Source organism: Pyrus communis, chromosome 1 (genome assembly GCF_963583255.1).
Source record: "Pyrus communis chromosome 1, drPyrComm1.1, whole genome shotgun sequence".
Taxonomy (NCBI): domain Eukaryota; kingdom Viridiplantae; phylum Streptophyta; class Magnoliopsida; order Rosales; family Rosaceae; genus Pyrus; species Pyrus communis.
Window position 1 is genome coordinate 41,953,371 of NC_084803.1, and position 20,597 is coordinate 41,973,967.

General features: G+C 34.9%; 1 protein-coding gene across 4 annotated transcripts; it reads left to right on the plus strand.

The window, feature by feature from the left end:
* Nucleotides 1-9,494: 9,494 nt before the first annotated feature.
* LOC137712186 (membralin-like protein At1g60995) lies at nucleotides 9,495-18,779 on the plus strand. 4 transcript variants are annotated; one of them, XM_068451311.1, is made up of 15 exons: nucleotides 9,495-9,854; nucleotides 10,623-10,685; nucleotides 11,134-11,216; nucleotides 11,307-11,568; nucleotides 12,957-13,038; nucleotides 13,503-13,564; nucleotides 13,698-13,792; nucleotides 14,481-14,560; nucleotides 14,719-14,802; nucleotides 15,902-16,018; nucleotides 16,350-16,435; nucleotides 16,586-16,692; nucleotides 17,270-17,361; nucleotides 17,445-17,521; nucleotides 18,098-18,779. In XM_068451311.1, the coding sequence occupies exons 1-15, from the start codon at nucleotides 9,702-9,704 to the stop codon at nucleotides 18,581-18,583; spliced, it is 1,929 nt and encodes a 642-aa protein (XP_068307412.1). In that variant the 5' UTR covers nucleotides 9,495-9,701; the 3' UTR covers nucleotides 18,584-18,779. The 4 variants fall into 4 exon arrangements, with proteins under 4 accessions (XP_068307412.1, XP_068307422.1, XP_068307409.1 ...); XM_068451321.1 differs by having other exon boundaries at nucleotides 11,307-11,388; XM_068451308.1 differs by having other exon boundaries at nucleotides 11,134-11,568.
* Nucleotides 18,780-20,597: the final 1,818 nt, after the last annotated feature.

Genomic DNA, 20,597 nt, shown 5'->3' on the forward strand with positions numbered 1-20,597 from the left:
ATCTGATCTGATGTCGACAAGTATTTTTTGGCAAGGTCAAGATACGAACAATGTTATATCCGGGAAGGTGTTTCGGACATTACGAATAATGAATGCGTGCGCTTCTTTTTCTGAAACTATTCACACGTAACTTCTTTATTATTCGTCGTAGGTGGGATAAATGATTCTACATTGTGGACGTGTTATAATTGGAATTAAGGAAAGGATGGAACATATTCGTCAATAGGCAAAAAAAACTCTTTTTTAAAAGAAAAGACATTTTTTCGACGAGTGCTCCTAATGGGTGATCTGTAAAAAAAGGGGCTAATACTTCATTTGTAAGTTAAAGAGGTTGTGTTGTGTTTAGCCTGGGATGGGATATCCTCTCTTCTCTTCAAACTTTTTTTTGACCAAAAAATAAATAGAAGATTTTCTTAGCGTATTTTAGGAAAAATAAAAAAAATAAAAATTTTCAGATTAAACTCTTTGACTATTTGATATAATTTTTTTTATGATCGTATTACCCTTGCTATTAATTTTGACTCTCTCTAAATTTTGCTCTAATTTAAGATTTTTTTCATGACATTTGTAACATAATATTATTTGTTTATGCGTATTTTACTTCATTTTGTGACATATTATTATATATTTTATGAAGTTTTTCTATATTTTTTATGAAGTTTTCACGATTTCGTAGTTAAATAACTACTAAAGTAGACAAATATATTCAATTTTTCGTATCCTTGTCATAGGTAGATAATAATGCTAATTTTTTTTTTTTAATTAACCAATATGAAATGAGGACGCGGAATTTAAATTGACGAGGCGAACAAAAGTCAAAGTTCATATATAAAAATGTTGTGCAAATGGCTTGGTTAGAACGTATGAACTTTTATGGAGGGAAAATCACCATAACATTACAAGCAAAGACTCAGAGAATTCTCTATTCTAAAATTGAGAAGGGATTGACCATAGCTTAGCTACAGTCAGATTATTGTCTCTTAGATTTGATTAAGGGCAGTTAATTAATCGCACGCGCATTCCTCATCTCACTTATTCTTAACTTTTTATTTTTGTTCATAATTTCTCACAATATTCAAATAAGTATATGTATGATATGAATTTATTTGCTACTCATCTCCTCCAAACACAACCTAGAAGTAACCAATGGCGAAAGCAGTGGCAGAGTAGGATTTCTTGTGAGTAGATGCCTCACACAAGTATAGAAGAAGAAAAAAACGTGTACTATTTATAAAATCACTAAACAAAACATCATAATATATATCCAAATATTTACATATGTGTAGATAGTTTTATCTATTTATATACATCAACCATAATCATTCTCGACGGGTTTTCATATTTCAAAACCATTCCATGATGTTATCTATATTGTTGAAAAAATTTATTAAACTCGAGAAAGAATTACTAAAAAAAATTGCAAGCCCTAAAACTCAAGTATGAGGTAGGGTAGAGTAGAAACAAATAAAAGTGTACAGAGAATAACAAGGTTTTATAAACGTTATTGTTCTTTGTTCAATAAATTTGGGATTTGAAATGGCTAAATATATGAAATTCAAGAATAAGAGGGGGAATAGCTCTATCAGTGCACAAGTGAATTTTTTTATTTTTTTATAATTAAAAGCGAATGATGATTTTTAATTTAAAAGGTTATTCATTTGTGATAAATGACCATTTAACATAATATACTTAAATTTTGGGATAGAATCTGTTGGATGAAAGAAAATTTAATAATTGAATTTGTTTAAAGTGTGAGAAGGGTTGCAAGGCAATAGAAATAAGTGTAATACTAATTTCATTTTTTTCAAGTTAGATACGTTTAGGACTACTCTAGTTCTTATGTTCTTTCGCCACTCGACGGAAGTACATGAGCCTTGAGTGGGTTTTGTTCCCAACCCCACGGCATACAAATTCCAATTGGAGTGGTCAATGCGTTTTCGTCGACAGAGATTCAAAATGTTGACTCTCTTCAAATTCATGCACAACTGGCAATTTTCCCTACGTTAGTGCTTTACAACACCACTACAATATTCATACACCTGTAACCCGCGTACATTGTCGGAGAAAGAAACAATGCCAGAACTTAAGCCGGTTGCGGAAGATGTCTACGATGAAATTGAGTTCTACCATAAAATCAATTGACAATATAGAAAGTAATTCAATATCATATAAGCCACTAGTTGGGCTTGTCCCTCACCGATATGGGACAAATTTTTTGTCTCTCACATTTCAATTCTCAACACGCCGTGGTCGATTTTCAAGCCTACATTTGGACAACAACTGGGTGATGTGTGAGCATGTGTGAACATGTGTGGCCGATTTTCGGACAACAATTGGGTGACGTGTGAGCATGTGTGAATGTGTGACATTTTCAAGTATACACGTGGCAACAACTGGGTGACGCGTGAGCATGTGTGACCATTGGGCTTTGAAGCTAGGGACAACTTGCTTCGATACCATGTAGAATTTTGCAGGTCGACGAGTTGAGGGCCCACTTCAACATCACATATATTGTTCCGACTTTACCACATGCCTATTTTATCATAAAAGACATCAATATTAGTTAGAGTAGAGTAATACTATTTAGGGGCTTTTCAATCTAAGTCCAAAAACATAGGTAGTTTTTTAACTAAGTCCAGTTATCCAATTACATATTTTTATACCAATTTTGCCCTTTTAGATAAAAATATTTAAATTCTTTAATTTTTGTATCATTTATTCAGTTTTTAATTTTGAATATTTAAATACTAACTAAAATATTATCTAGTAACCACCTAATGATGTTTACCTACAAAACCGATATAATTTAGTATCTACCTATTGTATAGGAAGAAAAATACTTTATACCAACAAAACATATGTAATCTACTGCAAAACAAAAATAAACTACCTATTGTATAGGAAGAAAAATGCTTTATACCTACAAAATAGATATAATTTACGAACAAAATAAAAATAAACTACCTATTGTATAGGAAGAAAAATGCTGAACCTTCATGGCAGAACATTAGAATAGAAATATGATATAATATACCTCCATTAAAGGAACAAATACTAAACAAAAAAAAAGGAACAAATACTAAGTTTCAGTTTACCTTTATGATACGCACAAAAATATAATAGAGCAAATATAAATGCATGATACTGTATTATTGCTTGCAATTGATACTGTATTGCCGAACAAATATGTAAAAAAATTGTGAAAGCTATGTAAAAACTGAAATTGTCATGAAGGAATTTGGAGGGAGGAACACAAACTATCACCCATGAAAGATGAGAGAAGAAAGAGGATGATTGATTCCATGATCTAACAAAGGGAATTGTTTAGAAGAAGGAAAAAAAAAGGAGGGATAAAACAAACTGGGGGTTGAGATTTTATTGCTATAACTAATCCTACAATTAAGGGATTAGTTAAACCACAAATAATCATATAATTAAGAAATTTTGAATATTTACTACAATTTATAAGTCTAAGGGATAAATATGGTACAAATTATAAATAAGCTTACGTGGAATATCAATTATTGGACCTATTTCAATGCAGTGGACTAATTATAATAATGGCTCACAAAATTGGATCTATATCAAATTATCCCTACTATTTAAACACATTGCATTTCTTTGAACCCACCGATGTGGGATTCTTAACTTCTTTAACAGTCTCGCAGGAATTTACGATCCTTGATTAATTACCCAAAATGTCTACAATTCAATTAAGAATTTCAAGTTTTTTTTAATTTCTATTTTTTTTTGCCGAAAAGATTTTAAAGTTAGATTGATATTTGTACAGAGTAGATTAGACATGCATGGTGGAAACTTTTTGGTCCCGTATTTTGTTTAGCCCAACTACCGTTTTGATATAGGTTTTTTTAAATTTGTTTGTATTTTTTCGTCAAGGTTTTGGCTAGTTGTCCTCCTCGCTGTACTTATTTTCTTTTCTAATAAATTTTGGTAGGATTGGTTGTTTGAGGATCGTCCACCAGTCCATACCTAGGTCAAATTACAAAAATAAATTAGCCATGGTGGATATTTTTAGGTCCTGTATCTATTTATAGTGATCGATGTTCCAATGAAGTAATGAATATACGTACATTAGTTGTTAGGGTTGTAGAGTCAACTCAACTAAATTTAAATCCTACAACCACTTAGTACTACAATTTAGTAGTATTTTTAAACTTATAAGTGAGATGTTTTATATTCGAATATTATAAATGCTAAGTCCGATACTAATTTATTCATCAAACTTTTAATTTAAATATATCATTGTATTGAAAAAAAATCCTCCAAAGTGCCATGGGGTCAACTTAATTAACTTATAGTGGCTTAATTTCCTATCAAATCATTAACAACCTCAACCTTAAGTGTGTGGTAATGTAATGGTTTGATGAGAATCACATCATCAACCACCTCGCGTGGGGAGTTAGTTCAGCTAATTTTGTAAAGTTTACAAGACTCATTGGGGTCAAGTTGTTGATCAAAATTTCTTAACAATTCATTAACAACGCGTCCTTCACCTCAAGCTTTGTAAGTAATAAAAAAATTAATTTAGGTCAAGTTTAATAAGTATAAGAAATTTGGTTTAGGTCTGAAAAATATTTTCGACATTAAGGAATCCAATAATCCTATCTTCTTGATTTTAGGTCAGAAAATATCAGAAATACCAAATGTCGAACATATGGATTTATATAGTCTGTGAATATTTTCGATATTTGCAGAAGTGCTGACGTTTTGTACAAGTTTTGCAATCATTTTGGTGTTTTAATTTGATCGTTTCCTACATTGACCTAAAATTAAATTCATTAAACACTTATGGCCTATTGCCATGTTAAAAAAAAAAGGAGGGAAACAAAACCCTTTTGACTAAAATGATATCAAACCCTAAAATATTCTGAAAGAAAATAAGTCGTAGTAGTTGAGAAAAAATGATGTAGCTACTTACTGTTATATAAGTTATTTACGTCCAAAGTTATTAGTTTCTCTGTCAGCGCGAGGGACAATTATATTGCTTTTGCTTTCAACCTTCGTCAGGACTTGGGTATTTGCATAAGTTGAGTTTCTCTATCAGCGCGAGGGACAATTATATTGCTTTGGCCTTCAACCTTCGGCAGGACTCAGGTATTTGCATAAGTTGACGCATAGAATTAACATTAAGTTCTACAAACAAACAAACAAACAAACATACAAACAAGCAAACAATTATAGGGTAAAAGCTTGGAATATTTGGATCAAGTCGTTTGACTTGACCTCATGTTGTTTTGTTGCACTACTCTTCTAAGACAATTTGGGATCACAATATTAACTAATAAGACCACCTTTATCATTTTTTTTTTGGTCAGAAAGAGGTAGTTGCATATAATATTAACGTAAGGGTGAACACTTGGAATTGAAACCCGAAATCAAAACACGAACCAATGTTCATAAGATATTTTTTTTATTTTGTCTGCAAATAGTTTGAAATCGAAACCGAAACCATTTGAAACCGAACCGAATCGAACCAAATGTTTTGGTTCCATTTCGGTTTTAGTTTCAAAACCGCACCACAAAAACTTTTGGTTTGGTTTTGGTTTCACTTAAAACCATACCGAATTTAATCGTACTCACCCCTATATAACATGGCAAAAACTCCAAGAAACAGAATTAAATACAAACAATGATATCCCATGCTCAAGGAGTTAATACACAAAACTCCTAGAAAAGAGGAAATCACAGCCAAGCCTAAAAAAGACACAAAAGGATGGCGCAAAGCCATCCGGTAAAAAAACCAAATAACAAGAACCAACAAGGGAGGGATCCTACTCCCCGATCCTCGAAATGATGTTTGCCTTATTTGTTATGCTGACACTGGTTACTTATCAAACCTGCATAAGGCACGTCCCCAAATGGCTATGTCTTTACCGTTAGGGATTCCCAATATCTTGGAGGTCCACGATATGACCTTAGTTGTGAAATCTTTGAATCGTTCCAAGACTCACCTCACTTCACTACACCACACGTGAGACATGATTAGGAGTTCTTGTTGAGCATATTCGAAGTACTTGCTGTTTTCATCCATCGTTGAGTCCCGACAATGATCCATGAAGACTATGTTGCATTTATCAACCCAATCAAGACATGATACATCAACGAAGTTAACGCCAAGTCATATTGCATCTACATCAGCAAAGCATCAGGACATTGAAGTCATGCACGCTGATCCCATACAACTTTGCCGACCTCTACATGACATCATTGCTGAAGTCAACCTTCCAAAAGCTTGTCCGAGGAATTGGTATGCCTAACCATTCATATGCAATGCTTGTAGTTCTCATTTGGAAGTTCTATCAAACTTAGGGGGAGTATCTAGAAGTATACTCACTTGATCTTAATGTACTCTTTTTTCCTATGGTTAGGAGCATTTTTCCCACTTGGTTTTTGCTACCTAACTACGTTTTAACTAGGCACCCTTCCTGAGTTGGTCATACCCTTGTGAGCTCTTCTACTTGCGTCCAGAAGACGTATAGTTTTGACTTATTGCAACTTCTCATTTTTCTCCTTAGTCTATGGGGTTTTCTCCCACCTTGGGTTTTACCATAGCGAGGTTTTGTGAGTTTTACCTTTTTATGCATTCGTCCGTTGATTTAAGACTCGCATTCACTTATTGTGTTGACGACTTCATCAACTGTACTTACTTCATCGCTGAAAACCTGATGTGTCATTTGTTTGAGTATTTACACATTCAAGAGGGAGTGTTGTAGTCCTATTGGATTATGAATGTGATTGTGTAAATCCTAGTGCATCTAAGGATATCTTTGAATTTTTCCTTTAGTAGTTAAATTCCTATTAGAGTTGTAATCCTATTAGGATAAAGAATTAACCTTCCTTACTTCTATAAATAATGGCACATGGGGTGGAATAGAACACACCTCACAATTACACATCTCTCTCTTTGTTTAGTATTGCTGCACCCCCTCTCTCTGTCTTATTCTAGCTTAGTAAATTAGGCCTACAACAATGTATTTATTGTTTTTATTCTTTCAAGTTTTAATCCACTTGTAATGCGCCTTTGGCTTTGCCGCTGTATACAAAATACATATTGATGTGGGGTTGTACATGTAGAATGTGGAATATATGAAAGTGTGGGGTGTTAAGAGTAGTATGAAAAAGCACGGGAGGTGTATTAAAATGAATTTAATTGAAAAATAGTTTTAGAAAGTATTCAGTATATGGAATGTATTTAAAACGTGCATAAAACAACCATCGAATAATATATGTATTTTACTATTGATTTCTATGCATTTTACTTTGCATAGGGAGCTCTTGCTTAGTGTAGAACATGGATTTGGATCCCATCTTGATCCAAATGGTGGGGATCCTAGAGATCCTTACATCCTAGTCGTTCATCGTACATCGTGCGGTAAAAAATCATTTGAATTTTTTTATTTAAAATTAAACACAAATAGTATCTAACAAAAACTGACAGTACGATGTACACATGCCAAGGCTCTGTTTATCTACGACCAAAAGTCAAATCAAGATAGCAACATAAAATTACAATTGAATTTTTTTTTTTATGTACATCAATATTTTTACGCTAGGAAGAGAAAAAGTTCGGCTAAGTCATACAATGGACGACCTAATTTGGTATCGAATTCGCCATTCACGAGATTTGAACCCAAGACCTCTCACTTCTAAGCGAAGAAACCACTAGACCGTAGTACTAAGTGGCATCACGGTTGAAATAATTGAGAGGCAAACAATTCACATTTACATTTACAATGAAATCGAAACACTTTAGTTTAACCACTAAAGCTAGCTAGCTATACCAGCTTAATTCTCTGGTACACTGAAAGGAAAAAGGCCAAATTTTCTTATTGGAAATTGAGGTTTTACCATAAAATTAATTGACAATATGGAAAGTAGCCCAACTACTTTTAAGCACATGCAAAGTTTTTTTCTTCTTCTAAATATGGCATTCATACTCTCAACTAGAGATGGCATATGAACCCATTCCGTTGTCAATGGGTACCCATTACAACTCATTTAGTTTGATTTCACCTTATACCATCATCACATCTGCAATCGCACCTCTATATTATAGTGATATAAAATTAAACATGCCTTAATAGATACCCACTAACAACCCAATGATTGATTTGCCATCTCTACTCTCGACATCCACATACATGGTCCAACTCGCACATTTAGCAAGTTAATCCATCATTTAATTCTATGGATGTCAAAGGCAGGGAGCCGGTCTAAAACGACCAATCCCGGCCACAGCTGCTTCGGCTTCCAAAAGTAGTAGTTGGGGCTTTTCCTAGCAGCGGTAAGTATGCAATTCAATTAATGTAGAGCCTTCGCCATAAGGAAGGCAAGCTTCTATGCTTCCATCCACAAGTTTAGTTACACCTCGTTCCAGAAGCAGAAGGTATCATCATCATCAGCTCAGCAAAATGGTCATTGAATTCGTCAAGGTTGAAATCGTTGAAAAGCAAACAGTTAAACCCTCCTGCCCAACACCTCATGTCCTTGGAATCATTATTATTGGCCAACTATGAGGCAAGATGCCTTTAGATTGTGCACAAACATGCAACAAGCATCAAAGATATGCGCCGATGAACCATCAACATGCGGAAGAGCTCGACACCTTGCTTTGGGCATATATCTCGTTGGTCCGCTTAAAAAGCCAAGGGCAACAAAGAATATCTAATAGTAGCAACTGATTACCTTTCCAAGTGGATCAAAGCCGAACCCTTATCTCGAATAATCGAAGCAGTGATCAAGTCCTTCATCTAGAAGAACATTAGATGCTGGTTTGAATTCCGCACACCATGGTAACTAATAATGGTATGCAATCCACTAGCTCCAAAATCACGGACTAGTACAAAGAACTCAGGGATTACCTTCTCACCCCTACTCCACGATATCTCCTAAGAGTTTTTTTTTTGTTCGAACAAACGATATTATTTACATTAAAGGGGAGGGGATTGGCTAGCAATAATATGATTCAAATTCATCTTTAGCGAGAATTAAACCTAAGACCTCTCACTTACAAATGAAAAGGAATATCACTAAATTGTAGTACAAAGTGACATCCTCAAAATTTAAACATGAATTAAAAGTAAATGAACCTAAATTGATAAATGAAACCTCAAAGATCTAGTCATTGACTACAAAATGTTGAAAAAAAATAAAAAATCATTGACTACAAAATTAGTCTCACATTTAATTATCCTTATTTTCTCTTTTTTTTGGTAAACATCATCCTTATTTTTTTTAGAAAAACTAATGAAAAAGGCTTAAAACTTTTAAGTTTTAACGATAATGAAAAAATAAAAGGTAAAATAAATAATAACATGATTTATTTTGTAGTATAAAAATGTAATTTTTCTTTAAAATAACCAGTATCAGATTTTTCATTAAAATCCCTATTTTCTTTTGTTTCATTACACTGATGAATATACGGGTCAAATTTGGATTTAAATTGTACTCGTTATACGACACGATGGGGAATTTGACATGAAGGTCGCAAACACAACCGGTTTTGCCCAGAGGGGTTAGAAGTGGGAAAAGTCAGATCACCCATTCCTTCAAACACAATGACGTAATCAGTTTTCCATCACTTTCCCGGGAAAATCCTCGTTTCTCAATCCTGAACTTCTCACGTTATGTAGAGAGTAGATAAGGAGATCGAAATATCGGAGAGAAAAGTAAAAGAAGACATGGATGCGGAGCAGACCTTCATCCGAGTACAAGAGCGGTTCTCGCAGATCCTGACGCCGAAAGTGAGAGCTGCTTTGGAGTATCTCTACCTCTTCATTGCCATCACCTTGTTCTGTATTCTCGTTGTTATGCACGCCAATTATGTTCAACAGGTTTCTCTTCTCCCTACTCACTTCCTTGTACAGATTTTTATGCTGTTTTAGGGTTTTTGACTTTGAAATTCAGCTGGAGAATTGCGATTTGTGCTTACATTTGCCTTAGTAGTTTTGTATCTGTTAGGGTTTTGATCAATTCGAGCTTGGTTCGTGTAAATTCTTCACCATTTGCATTTCAATTTGAGTTCCGTTGGTGTAAATTCTTGATCAATTTTAGGGCTTATTTTTGCAGATATGGATTTTACTTTGTGAGTTCACACTTCGCAGTAACATGGGTGGGTGAGCTCATATTAGTTGGTCTTCTTGATTGCAAGCGTCTTTACAAAGTTGAAATTGAATAGACAATCAGTTGCGGTCGAGTTTCTTTTTCTATAGCCTTGATGTTACCAGTAGTGTCCATACAGATTTTGTGTTTTGTTTTGTTTATCCTGTTTCATATTTGAAATCAACTGATTGTAGTTGTAGAATTTTTTATATAAAGCCAGAGGGGCTTGAGTGCCGATAAAACTTGTATCTTCATAAATCACGATTCAATGAAACTAATTCCCACCATATATGTGCTTTTATTTGTTGAGAATGTATTTTTCTTTGCATCCCCTATACCCTTAAGTTCTGATCATTTTAGTTTTCACGGAAATGCTTACATAATTTGTTTAACTTTGCTCCACACGTATGCCTGCTTTGTGTTTTCCTCGTTGAATTTTTATTTTCCTCCATAGTAACTTGTCAGCTTTTGGATTAACTATGACTCCCTTGCACTTGAAGCCTGGCTGTTCAAGTGAACTTTCTGGCGTTGAAACAACAGAAGCGCAAATTATTCAAATTAAGGTATGTCGTGTCTTCTATTTCTCAAACTTTTTAATTTTTTCCATGCTTTCAGAAAGCTTTTTGTAAATCGTATTGATGCCTTTGGTCCATTTTGTTGCGTAATAAGAACAAATGCAAAGCTATCAGAATTTCTGAACTGAAGCAACAGTATTTTCTGAAGTTCCTTGGTTATTTAGTTTTAAGCTTTGTGATTATTTTTGTGAGTTTACCGAAAAAAGATTGATATTATAGTTTTAGTTCCGTGCTAGACCTGTGTTCAAATTTTGTACTCAGTATTATATATTACTTTGAAAAAATTCAGATGTGCTTATTTTAAATTTCTTTTGAAGCTCAAATGGTCTGCTTTTCTTTCCTGGACAAGGTTGCATGTTACAGTAGACTTGATTTGTTTCTTATCATGGCCTAACTGGCATCTCTTAAAATACTAACTTTTGTTGTTTTCATTTAGATAACTAGTGCACGGCTGTGGTCGCAGAATGAGTCAGAATTCACCAATGTGATAGATGATGCCCCAGACACAAAATCTGTAATGTATAAATTAGAATTTGCTAATCTAGATGGAGATGGATTGACATTTTTTGCTGCAAAATTTTGGTTGAATTGGATTGGTTCTGGTGTTAGGAGGGGTAAGTTGGCATTAAAGGCTGATACTGAAGTTCGGGATCAACAGACGGATAGCTCTACCAATAGCCTGAGCACTATGGTAACACTTGATGATGCAGTTGTCAAAAATGAAATAAAGGAGAGGCATAGTAGTTTTCTTTTACTTATGAAAGAGACAGTTAAAGCGGCACATACTTACTTTAACAAACTGTGGAAAATGTGTCCCCGTCTCTTGTCAGTCCTTCGGAAACATGGAACACATGTCATTGGAAATTTGTGGGTAAGTAGACCGAGGCAATTGAATATTAACAGCCGAATTATTATACTTGGAACCAATGTTTTAATAAACGCGCCTGAGGCGCGCCTAGGTGGCTTTGGAGGCAGGGTGGGGGTGAAAACGCCTTTGCCTAGTGGGAGTAGACGAAAACTCACCTAGACATGGTAGACGCGTGCCTAGGTGGTTGACGCGCGCCTTTAGGGTGTTCAGGGTGTTTTTATTTTATTTTTATAAAACTTATTCTCAGTCTTCTTCGTTTGAAACTTGAGTCTTCGAAGCCTCGCGTTCTTCTTCTTCTCTGTGAAACACTGAAACCCTCCATTCTCTTCTTCGTGCGACACCACCAACTGAGCAGCACCGCCACCACCCATCAAAGAGGGAAAGTGAGAGTGTAGGGAAGGAAAGAGCGTGGGCAGGGGATGTATGTGGACCATATTTAGATGAATGATTTTTTTTTTTTTGTATGTTTGTGAGTTAAACTTGTTTATGACTTGTGCACTTTTGAATAACAAAGGATATTTGTTGTACAAAGTATTATATTTTTTAATATGTAATATATATACATGTGTATATATGTATTAAAAAATTTAGGTCCCGTAAGGCGAACCTCAAGGCTTTCACCTAGGTGGGGCTATCCTAAAATGCCTTGCCTACGCCTTGGCCTTTTAAAACATTGCTTGGAACTTACAAAAATTCTTGACCCTCTTTTCTATTTACCAAAATCATTGGTAAAACCAATGTGCATAAATTGATTTGTGGTTGGTTTCTATACTTTGTAGCTATGTTATTACTTTCTACTATTACTGCTATCTTATAGGGTGTTCTATGTGCTTTTTAATATGCTGATGTGAATTTCTTTGACATAGTAGGAAATTTATATATCGCCTTGTGTTTCAAATTTTCTCCATCCTTTTGTTTTTAGGTGTCCCAAACTAGGTGCCCATGTTCTAACATCATTGCATAATTATGTAAACCTCCAATAATGGCAGTATGTTATGTTTCAAGGTCCATATACCTTAGATTTCATCTAGTTCATGTTGAAAATTATCATTACTGAAATTGCCATGTGCACGTCTCTTCTTTTAAATAAAGAAAAAATGGCTCTATCCACCTTGTTGTAACCCCACTTTACCTTGACATTTGAAGGATTTTGAATAAGCCTTTCTTCCCCTTCTAATTTTTCTTTGTAGTTTCATCCTACCTGCAGATTCCTTTAACATTGTAATAATTGCCACTTGCAGTTTCTCTCTCTCTCTCTCTCTCTCTCTCTCATGCATTTGACCAATTTCATATTTGGAAACAGATTATATGAACATGGTTTATGTGAACATTATTTATTTCTTGTATTGTAGTTTGAAGTCCTTTATGCTGATTTTTATTTTGAAGTGCAGAACATTGCAGGGATACATTTAGATCTTGATATTCCCAAGTGGTTGCGCATACTTCATTTGGACAGGCTTAACTTGTATGCAGGTTGCGTGAACATTATTTATTTCTTGTATTGGTGCCTGCTGTGTAAAGCAATGGTTGAGCAGTTAATTTTTTTGTTTTTTGTTTTTGCTTTTTACTAGTAAGAGAGATTTCAACTATATATACTTTTATTTTGGACACAGTTAGGTTCCTTACCTTCTTTTAGGCATCATTGTCCAAGTATTATAGGGGCTTTCCTTTTATTTTCAGTCATTGGGTTGGGTAAAGGTTTTGTGTTTATTGTCCAGTTGTGTTTGGGGCTGGCTGCAGGAACCAGAGGCAGCAATTAGGAAAAGAAACATGAGATCTGAACCCATGTTTCTAGTTATCGTTACTTGATAGCCATTATAAAAGTTCACCGATTAGGATTGCACTGGAACATTTTGTATCAGTTCTCAACAGCCTTTCATGAACTTATGAGAACTGAATGTCATTGTTATTGACAACTTGTTTTGAATCTGTTTCAGTGCAGTGGCTTGAGAACAGAAGCAAAACTTTTGAACCAACTTATTTGTACACTATGGAAAAGGTAAATTTTCCACGGAATAGTTTATTTCCACTCGTATCTCCTGAACTTTCTGATGAGTTGGACTGTACAGGTTTTGGCTTCAGAAGCTTGTTTTGTGATAGTTTTCTAATGTCTTTATCAACTTTGTTTTCAGGGTTATTTCTTACTACCTGAAAATGTCAGGTCTCAGCATAATATTCGTACTGTAAACATTAGCATATCAGCTCGGCATTCTTGTTTTGGGAACAGGTAATGATTTTATCTCCTCAGAATAACTACATATATTGGTTTGGGTAGCGTGCTTTTGATTTTGGTAGTGAAATTTTGGTCTAGAACCCATACATTAAATCAAAGTTAACTTAACCCAAGTGCTTGTAGCATGAAAAATGAAGCATCAGTTGTCTGCATTGGCTTTGTTGTATTTCTTAAATCAAACATCTTACAGCTTACAGCTTACCTGTCATATGCAGGAGTGTTCATTTTTGTTTTTAATCAGTAATATTGTGATTTATTTATTTGCAATTTTTATTGTTGTTTTTGTTAATATATTTCTATGTTGTATACACAGATAGTAGCCATACTTTTCTTTAGGCTTGGATAGGTCGTTACTAAATTAACAATTTTTTTAAAATTATTTCTCAATAAGATGAGACACTTGGGAGATCTTATTAACTTAGCCTGGTTGGGATTGAATATAGCTCAATAATTCAGGAATCTGGTGAATATATTGCTGATATGTGCTAATATTTGCAATTGGTCAACAATGGATATTCATGGTGCACCTTTTACTTTCATTTTCTTTTCTCATAAAAGCATTATACATTTAAGAAATATTGTGGTTATATGGATTTGTAATTTTGAGTCGTTAATAAGCATATGGGAGTTGTAAACTAGTATGTATTTTGATTGTTGTGGTTTATTTACGTTAAATCACCAGGTGGCAGCAGCTACTCATTAACAGATTTGTTGGATATGATACTATTTTAATAAATAGTTTATTGAGTTCACCTGGACAAGGTAAATTAGCAGTTAATTTCCTTTTTACCTTCAATATCTTGTATTCTTAAACAAGTTAGGACGTTTGGAGGAGAGCATTAATTAAATTAGAGGCAAAAATGCCACTTGAGAGTGAGTTTCAGGACTTGTGCCTAAGCTTGTTATGATACACATTGCAGGATATCTTTATAATTTTCAGACAAAGGAGTTTTTTAATCTTAGTTATGTACAAGAACCGCCACAAGGCCCTGCAAGGTTTGGAGGTTTGTTGACTTGTGCCTTCTATTTTCATTCTTGTGCAATGTTGTTTCATTATGAATTTCACTTGTAAACATGACTTTTCTCATAAAGTTATAAGATGGCATGGCTTTTCTTTTACATCAGCCATTTCGTGTGAAATTTGCAATTCTGAGAAGCACTTATTGTTGAGGCATATAAAATAAAATTCATATTTTGTTGAAAAATAGTGCATCTACTTCTCAAATACATAAAGAACAAAGAATACATAACGTACATGTTAAGTATACTACAGACACCTTTTTGTTTTTCTGTAAAGCACCTGTGACAGCATGAGAATACTTGTTTTTTCTTTAATCAATCGGGGAGGGGGTATTAAACTTTTCATCTCTGTCAATTTTGGGAAGACAAGTATCACTACACGAAGAACTAAGTTGGTACAACATTCCTTGAGTGTATTAATGTATTTCTGAGTCTTTGATATATTGGGAAATTTGAATCCGTAATGTATTTGCAGGAATAATGTTTTTGAGATTAATTGGTGGGATGGGTGTTAGTTTGGGAGCAATAGGAGAGTTACATGGGTTTGAACTGTATGGAAAGTGATTGCAAGACAACAGAGAATTTTCGCTAGGTGGGAACTGCGATGTAGGATTTTGGCTAGGTGGCAACTGCGATGTAGGATTTTGGATGGTTTGGTTAAAGTAGCTGTACAACAGCTGCATTAGTTTATTCTATTTTTTTATTTTCATAATATTGATTATGGGTCTTGATTCATAGATCTATAATTTTGCTTTCCGAAAGACATTTTATAAAGGGCGGACATGTGGAATGTATGTAATGATGTTTAAAACTGTGATACTTTCGGTTTTACAATAATGGTTAATTTGGTTATTTGAAAAGACTGTAAAAGTACGGATGTTATAACACACTTTATGGAATTAAATTTGGCCAAACAATCAACTGAGGACACTTGTAAGAAAAATATGCTACATATCAGGCACCTTAGGCTAACTAAAAATATCAAGTATTTATGAAAAAAAGTCTAAAAACTTATTTTACTCTTTTCCAATAATATAAGCATTATGCTAATAAAAGTTCTGGCTTGATTTGGTTTCTTTGCAGACTACCTGGTGACAAAATGTGGTGTGCTTATGATGTCTATTTTTGTGTTCTTTACAACCACCATGTCTGTGTCGTTCACATTGAGAGAGACACAGACTCGCATGCTGAAGTTCACAGGTTTGTGTTACTTAATTTTGTGTATTCTGGATAAAGCAAAATGCTGATGCTAGCTCCATTCACAATACTTGCCTCCATTAGTGTTTTCTTCTGTCCCCTCCTTGAGACAATGAAATAATGTATGTTATGAAACTCTTAATTGTGTTTTGACGTTAAATCCAGAAATAGCATTTATTCACGTGTTACTATCAAATTTAAAGTTTTATTCATAGAAAACATCATCCATTTTGTTTCCCTGATTTGATGAGTATCATTTTGTTTCCCAGTGTGTCATACATCCTCTTTATCCTTCCTCTATATTTTGGTGCTTACTTTTGTCAAATTATTGCAGTGCAGCTTCAACACCACGCTCGTCATCAGCTTCCAACTTTCCAGTTAATTTTTGTGCATGTAATTGAATCACTTGTCTTTGTGCCGGTAAGTGTACATCTTTTTTGTTCACCATCAACACAATACGTACCCGGTCAATGAGTTTTTTGGATTTTATTTATTCATTTACTTATTTTTACTTGCAAATGAAAATTTGGATATCCACATTTTCTTGCCAAACTATTTTTGGTTTTGCAGATAATGATCGGTATATTATTTTTTCTGTTCGAGTTTTATGATGATCAACTGTTGGCTTTTATGGTCCTCATACTTGTCTGGTTGAGCGAACTTTTCACGCTGATCAGGTTTCGTTCTCTCCCTTATAAATAGTGGCAGGAAAATTATTGGGTGCCCATGCCTGTACACATAATGAGTACGTTTCATTTGAAAAATCATTCACTATGAGACTCTCATTCCTTTCCACAGGTCATGTGATGGGGAATCGTGCTGTCATTAATCAATGCATGAGTTCATATTTTCATTAGGCCTTATGTTAGTCGTAAGATATATCAGATATGGGGTCTAGACAATGTGATGATTGCTCAAACTTGTTGCTCTTTCGAATCTGGTGGGTAGGCCTATTTTAGGTTGGTAGTTCTGGGCTTAATATGGATAAAATATTACCTGAAAGTTAGTACTAACCAATTTTGAGGCGGGGTTAGGCTTTAATTGGCACTCCTTTGATCTCTGTAGTAGATTTCCTTGATCAAGGGCTTTGATGTTGTGAGTCAGCAGATTAAATTGGCTTAAGATATGATGTTAGAAAAGGATTATATAATGGCACCTCTTCGAGGCTAATTTTCCCATCCAGTGTGCAGACCCTACTTTTATCAAATTTCTAATTTGTGTCATGCTCTTCTCGTTTGATTGCCCTTCTTGCAGTGTCCGGACGCCCATTTCTATGAAGTTCTTTCCCCGCTTCTTTTTGATCTACTTTCTGGTTTTCCACATCTATTTCTTTTCCTATGCTTATGGTACGTATTACTTCTTACTTTACTAGTAGATGGAAACTATTTTTCGTTTTCTTGATAAAATCCTGCTTTCAAACTGTTTGCAGGTTTTTCTTATTTGGCTCTGTCTACAGCTGCCGCTTTTATGCTGCATCTCATTCTATACTTCTGGAACCGTTTCGAGGTAATCCTTATTGTGTAGAATTTTCCCTTTTTGGGCCTGGCTTATTGTGTATATGAAAATATTTTTTGAATGGCACGGTCTTTTGTAAAGTTTGGTTCCTTACGATATAGCAATGGTAGTCTCAGTTGGTTCCCTTTGCTTGCACTGCTTGTTTGAGCAGATGAATAATGAAGTTCCTAGATTCAGATGGTAGATGTGCATGCGTATGTGTGCTACATTTCACGGGTGTTAAAAATATTTGTGTTTAAATTCTTGTTATTCATTGGAAAAGAAGCCGGAAGAAAAGAATATTGAAACCCATAAAAAAGAAGAGGTCCATCTTCCAGCCGGGAGCAACTGGAAAACCCTCTGTTTCATTGCTTGACGTTTTATGGGGGACCACCGTAATCAAACTTTTACTGCTGAAACTACCATAGCCTTTGTGTATTTTCATAGTTTGAGGAGAGATCAGAGGCATAACTTTTACAAGAATAAATCATTTACGGAAGATTTGAGTGTGGTCTATATTGTTGGGATCTGTAATAGCCTTAATTAGTCGAAGTTTAAACAGTTATTATCTCGGTGCACTCCCTGCAGGTACCAACTCTACTGAGGTTTATCCAAAATCGGCGATCTCAGCTCCAGCAACACCCAGATTTCCACATTACCTCCTCAACGTTCCTTGCCTCAACTGTACAGATCACAAGATTTAACACAAGAAATCCCGGCCTTGTTAATTCTGAGTTGGCATCTGGACCCGGGCTGAGATCTGGATCCAATCCAGCGGTGCCATCGAATGCAGCAGAAGTTCCCGGGCTTCAAGATCAGTCAGGTAATGACAACCTAGACAGGGTGGGAAACCCTCAGGTGCCGGGCCAAGCTGACCTGAATCAAGCAGAGAATGGTCCCAACCCCGGCGGTATGAATTCATTCAGTTCGCTTTTGTTATGGATCTTGGGAGGGGCGTCCTCTGAAGGCGGCCTCAATTCCCTACTTTCTATGTTCAGAGACGTGAGAGAGCAAGGACAAGTTTATGCGGAAGCGGAACCTCCTAGGCAAGAAAATCAAGATGTACAAAGATAGGACCGGAACATTGCACGTATGGAGGAAGGCGATCTCAGTTTGCCTTCCTTTTGTTGTTGTAGATCTTCATGGTGAAGTAGGATAGCAAACGTTATGCTGGATTGTATAGAAATGATATATGTGACGTCCTTTTGGTTAATCCAAAGAATGCAATCGAAAGCAAGAATCGGATTTGGAGATGTTCGATTTTTCTGAACCGTGTCTCCGTCAGCAAGTGATTTTTCTTAATCTTTTCAAGCTGCAGACTGAGGGCGAGCCTTCAAAAAGGTTGCTTTTTTGTGATCGAAAGGTCACAGATTTGAGTTGTGGAAATTTCTTTGCAAACAAGGGTACGGCTGTGTATAATAGACATTTTTTTTTACCCTCACAATGCGAAGAGCCTTGTTGGTTTGGGTTTGCCTTTCTCAAGCTGCAGACCCATGTCGAACCAGTTGCCTAATTACCTGCGTAACAATTGCAAACCCACTTCCCAAGTATCTACGTATTTACAGGGGAAAAACCTAATGGACTCGCATTTATGAGAAAAACCATAATATTCTTGAATGGGTGTCTAGGGTTTAGGGTTTAGAATTTTTTTTCGGTGGTTCAAGATCTTATTCATTAACACCAATATATTGATTAGTAGAACCCCTTCAATAAATTCTAATAGGGAATAGTAGCAACCTTCTCATTTCAATTTTCTCACTTCTACTCATCTAATGTGATTCCACAAGAACCCAGAAGAGAGTCTGGAGTCTCCATAGCAATCCTCGTTTAATTACACGCACTAAACTTGTGGCTTCGAAAATGCAAATTCAAAACAAAGAAATATTAGCAATCCTTGTATTTAGACCTTTTCACTTTAATAAATGACACGTAACATCTTTTACAGACATAAAAAAGACAATTAATGATACATGTTGTTTTTTAAAGTAAAATTGTCCAAATGCAAAAGTTGCTAGCACTACACTTTAAAATATGGACCTGGATTGTCTGAACTTCCCATACCCTTTTCATCCCCTCCTATATTATGTGGTTACGATTAAATCACGTCAACATTTTATATTGATTTTTTTTATAGAAATAATAAGACAAAAAGTAATGGGAATATAAAATATTGACGTGACTTAACCGTGACCACATAAATAGAAGGGGATGGAAAGGGTATGGGATAAGGAGGGCAGACAATCCAGGTCCTTGTCTGCCCTCCCATTTCCATACTCTCCCCATGTCCTTCTGTGATGTGTGGTTACGATTAAGCCACGTTAACATTTTATATTAATTTTTTTATAAAAATAATAAAACAAAAAGTAATAGGAATATAAAATGTTGACGTGGCTTAACCGTGACCACACAAATAGGAGGGCATGGAAGAGTATGGAAATGGGAGGGCAGACAATCCACCTCTGGCAGGGACCTGGATTGTCTGCCCTTCCCATCCCCTCCTATATTATATGGTCACGGTTAAACCACGTCAACATTTTATATTGATTTTTTTTTTATATATATAAATAATAAGACAAAAAGTAATGGGAATATAAAATATTGACGTGGCTTAACCGTGACCACAGAAATAGGAGGGGATGGAAAGTGTATGGGATGGGGAGGGCAGACAAACCAGGTCCTTAAAATATAGGGACACTCACTTATGCTCATACAAATAGGAATATTGATAGATAAAATGAGTTTAAATTAAGAGCACTCAAGTGTTAACTAGTTAGTGATTTAATATGAAGTTAACCACGCGTTTGGCTCGTAACTACAATATTTTTCATTATCTAACCCATTTACTTTATAGATCTTCATTCAAAGATAATTCTTACATAAATCCATCCAAATTGAAAATAATTTAGCCATTTGATTATTGTCGTGATCATTTCATTGTTTTTCAACGACATTGTTGCTGCTATTTTTACTATCACAATTGGCTACTGAAACAACTTCTGATTGGGATGAATTTTTTTAAGGATAATTTTTGAATAAAAATTTATAAAATGAATGGTTTAGATCATAAAAAAATTTCGTTGATTCGACC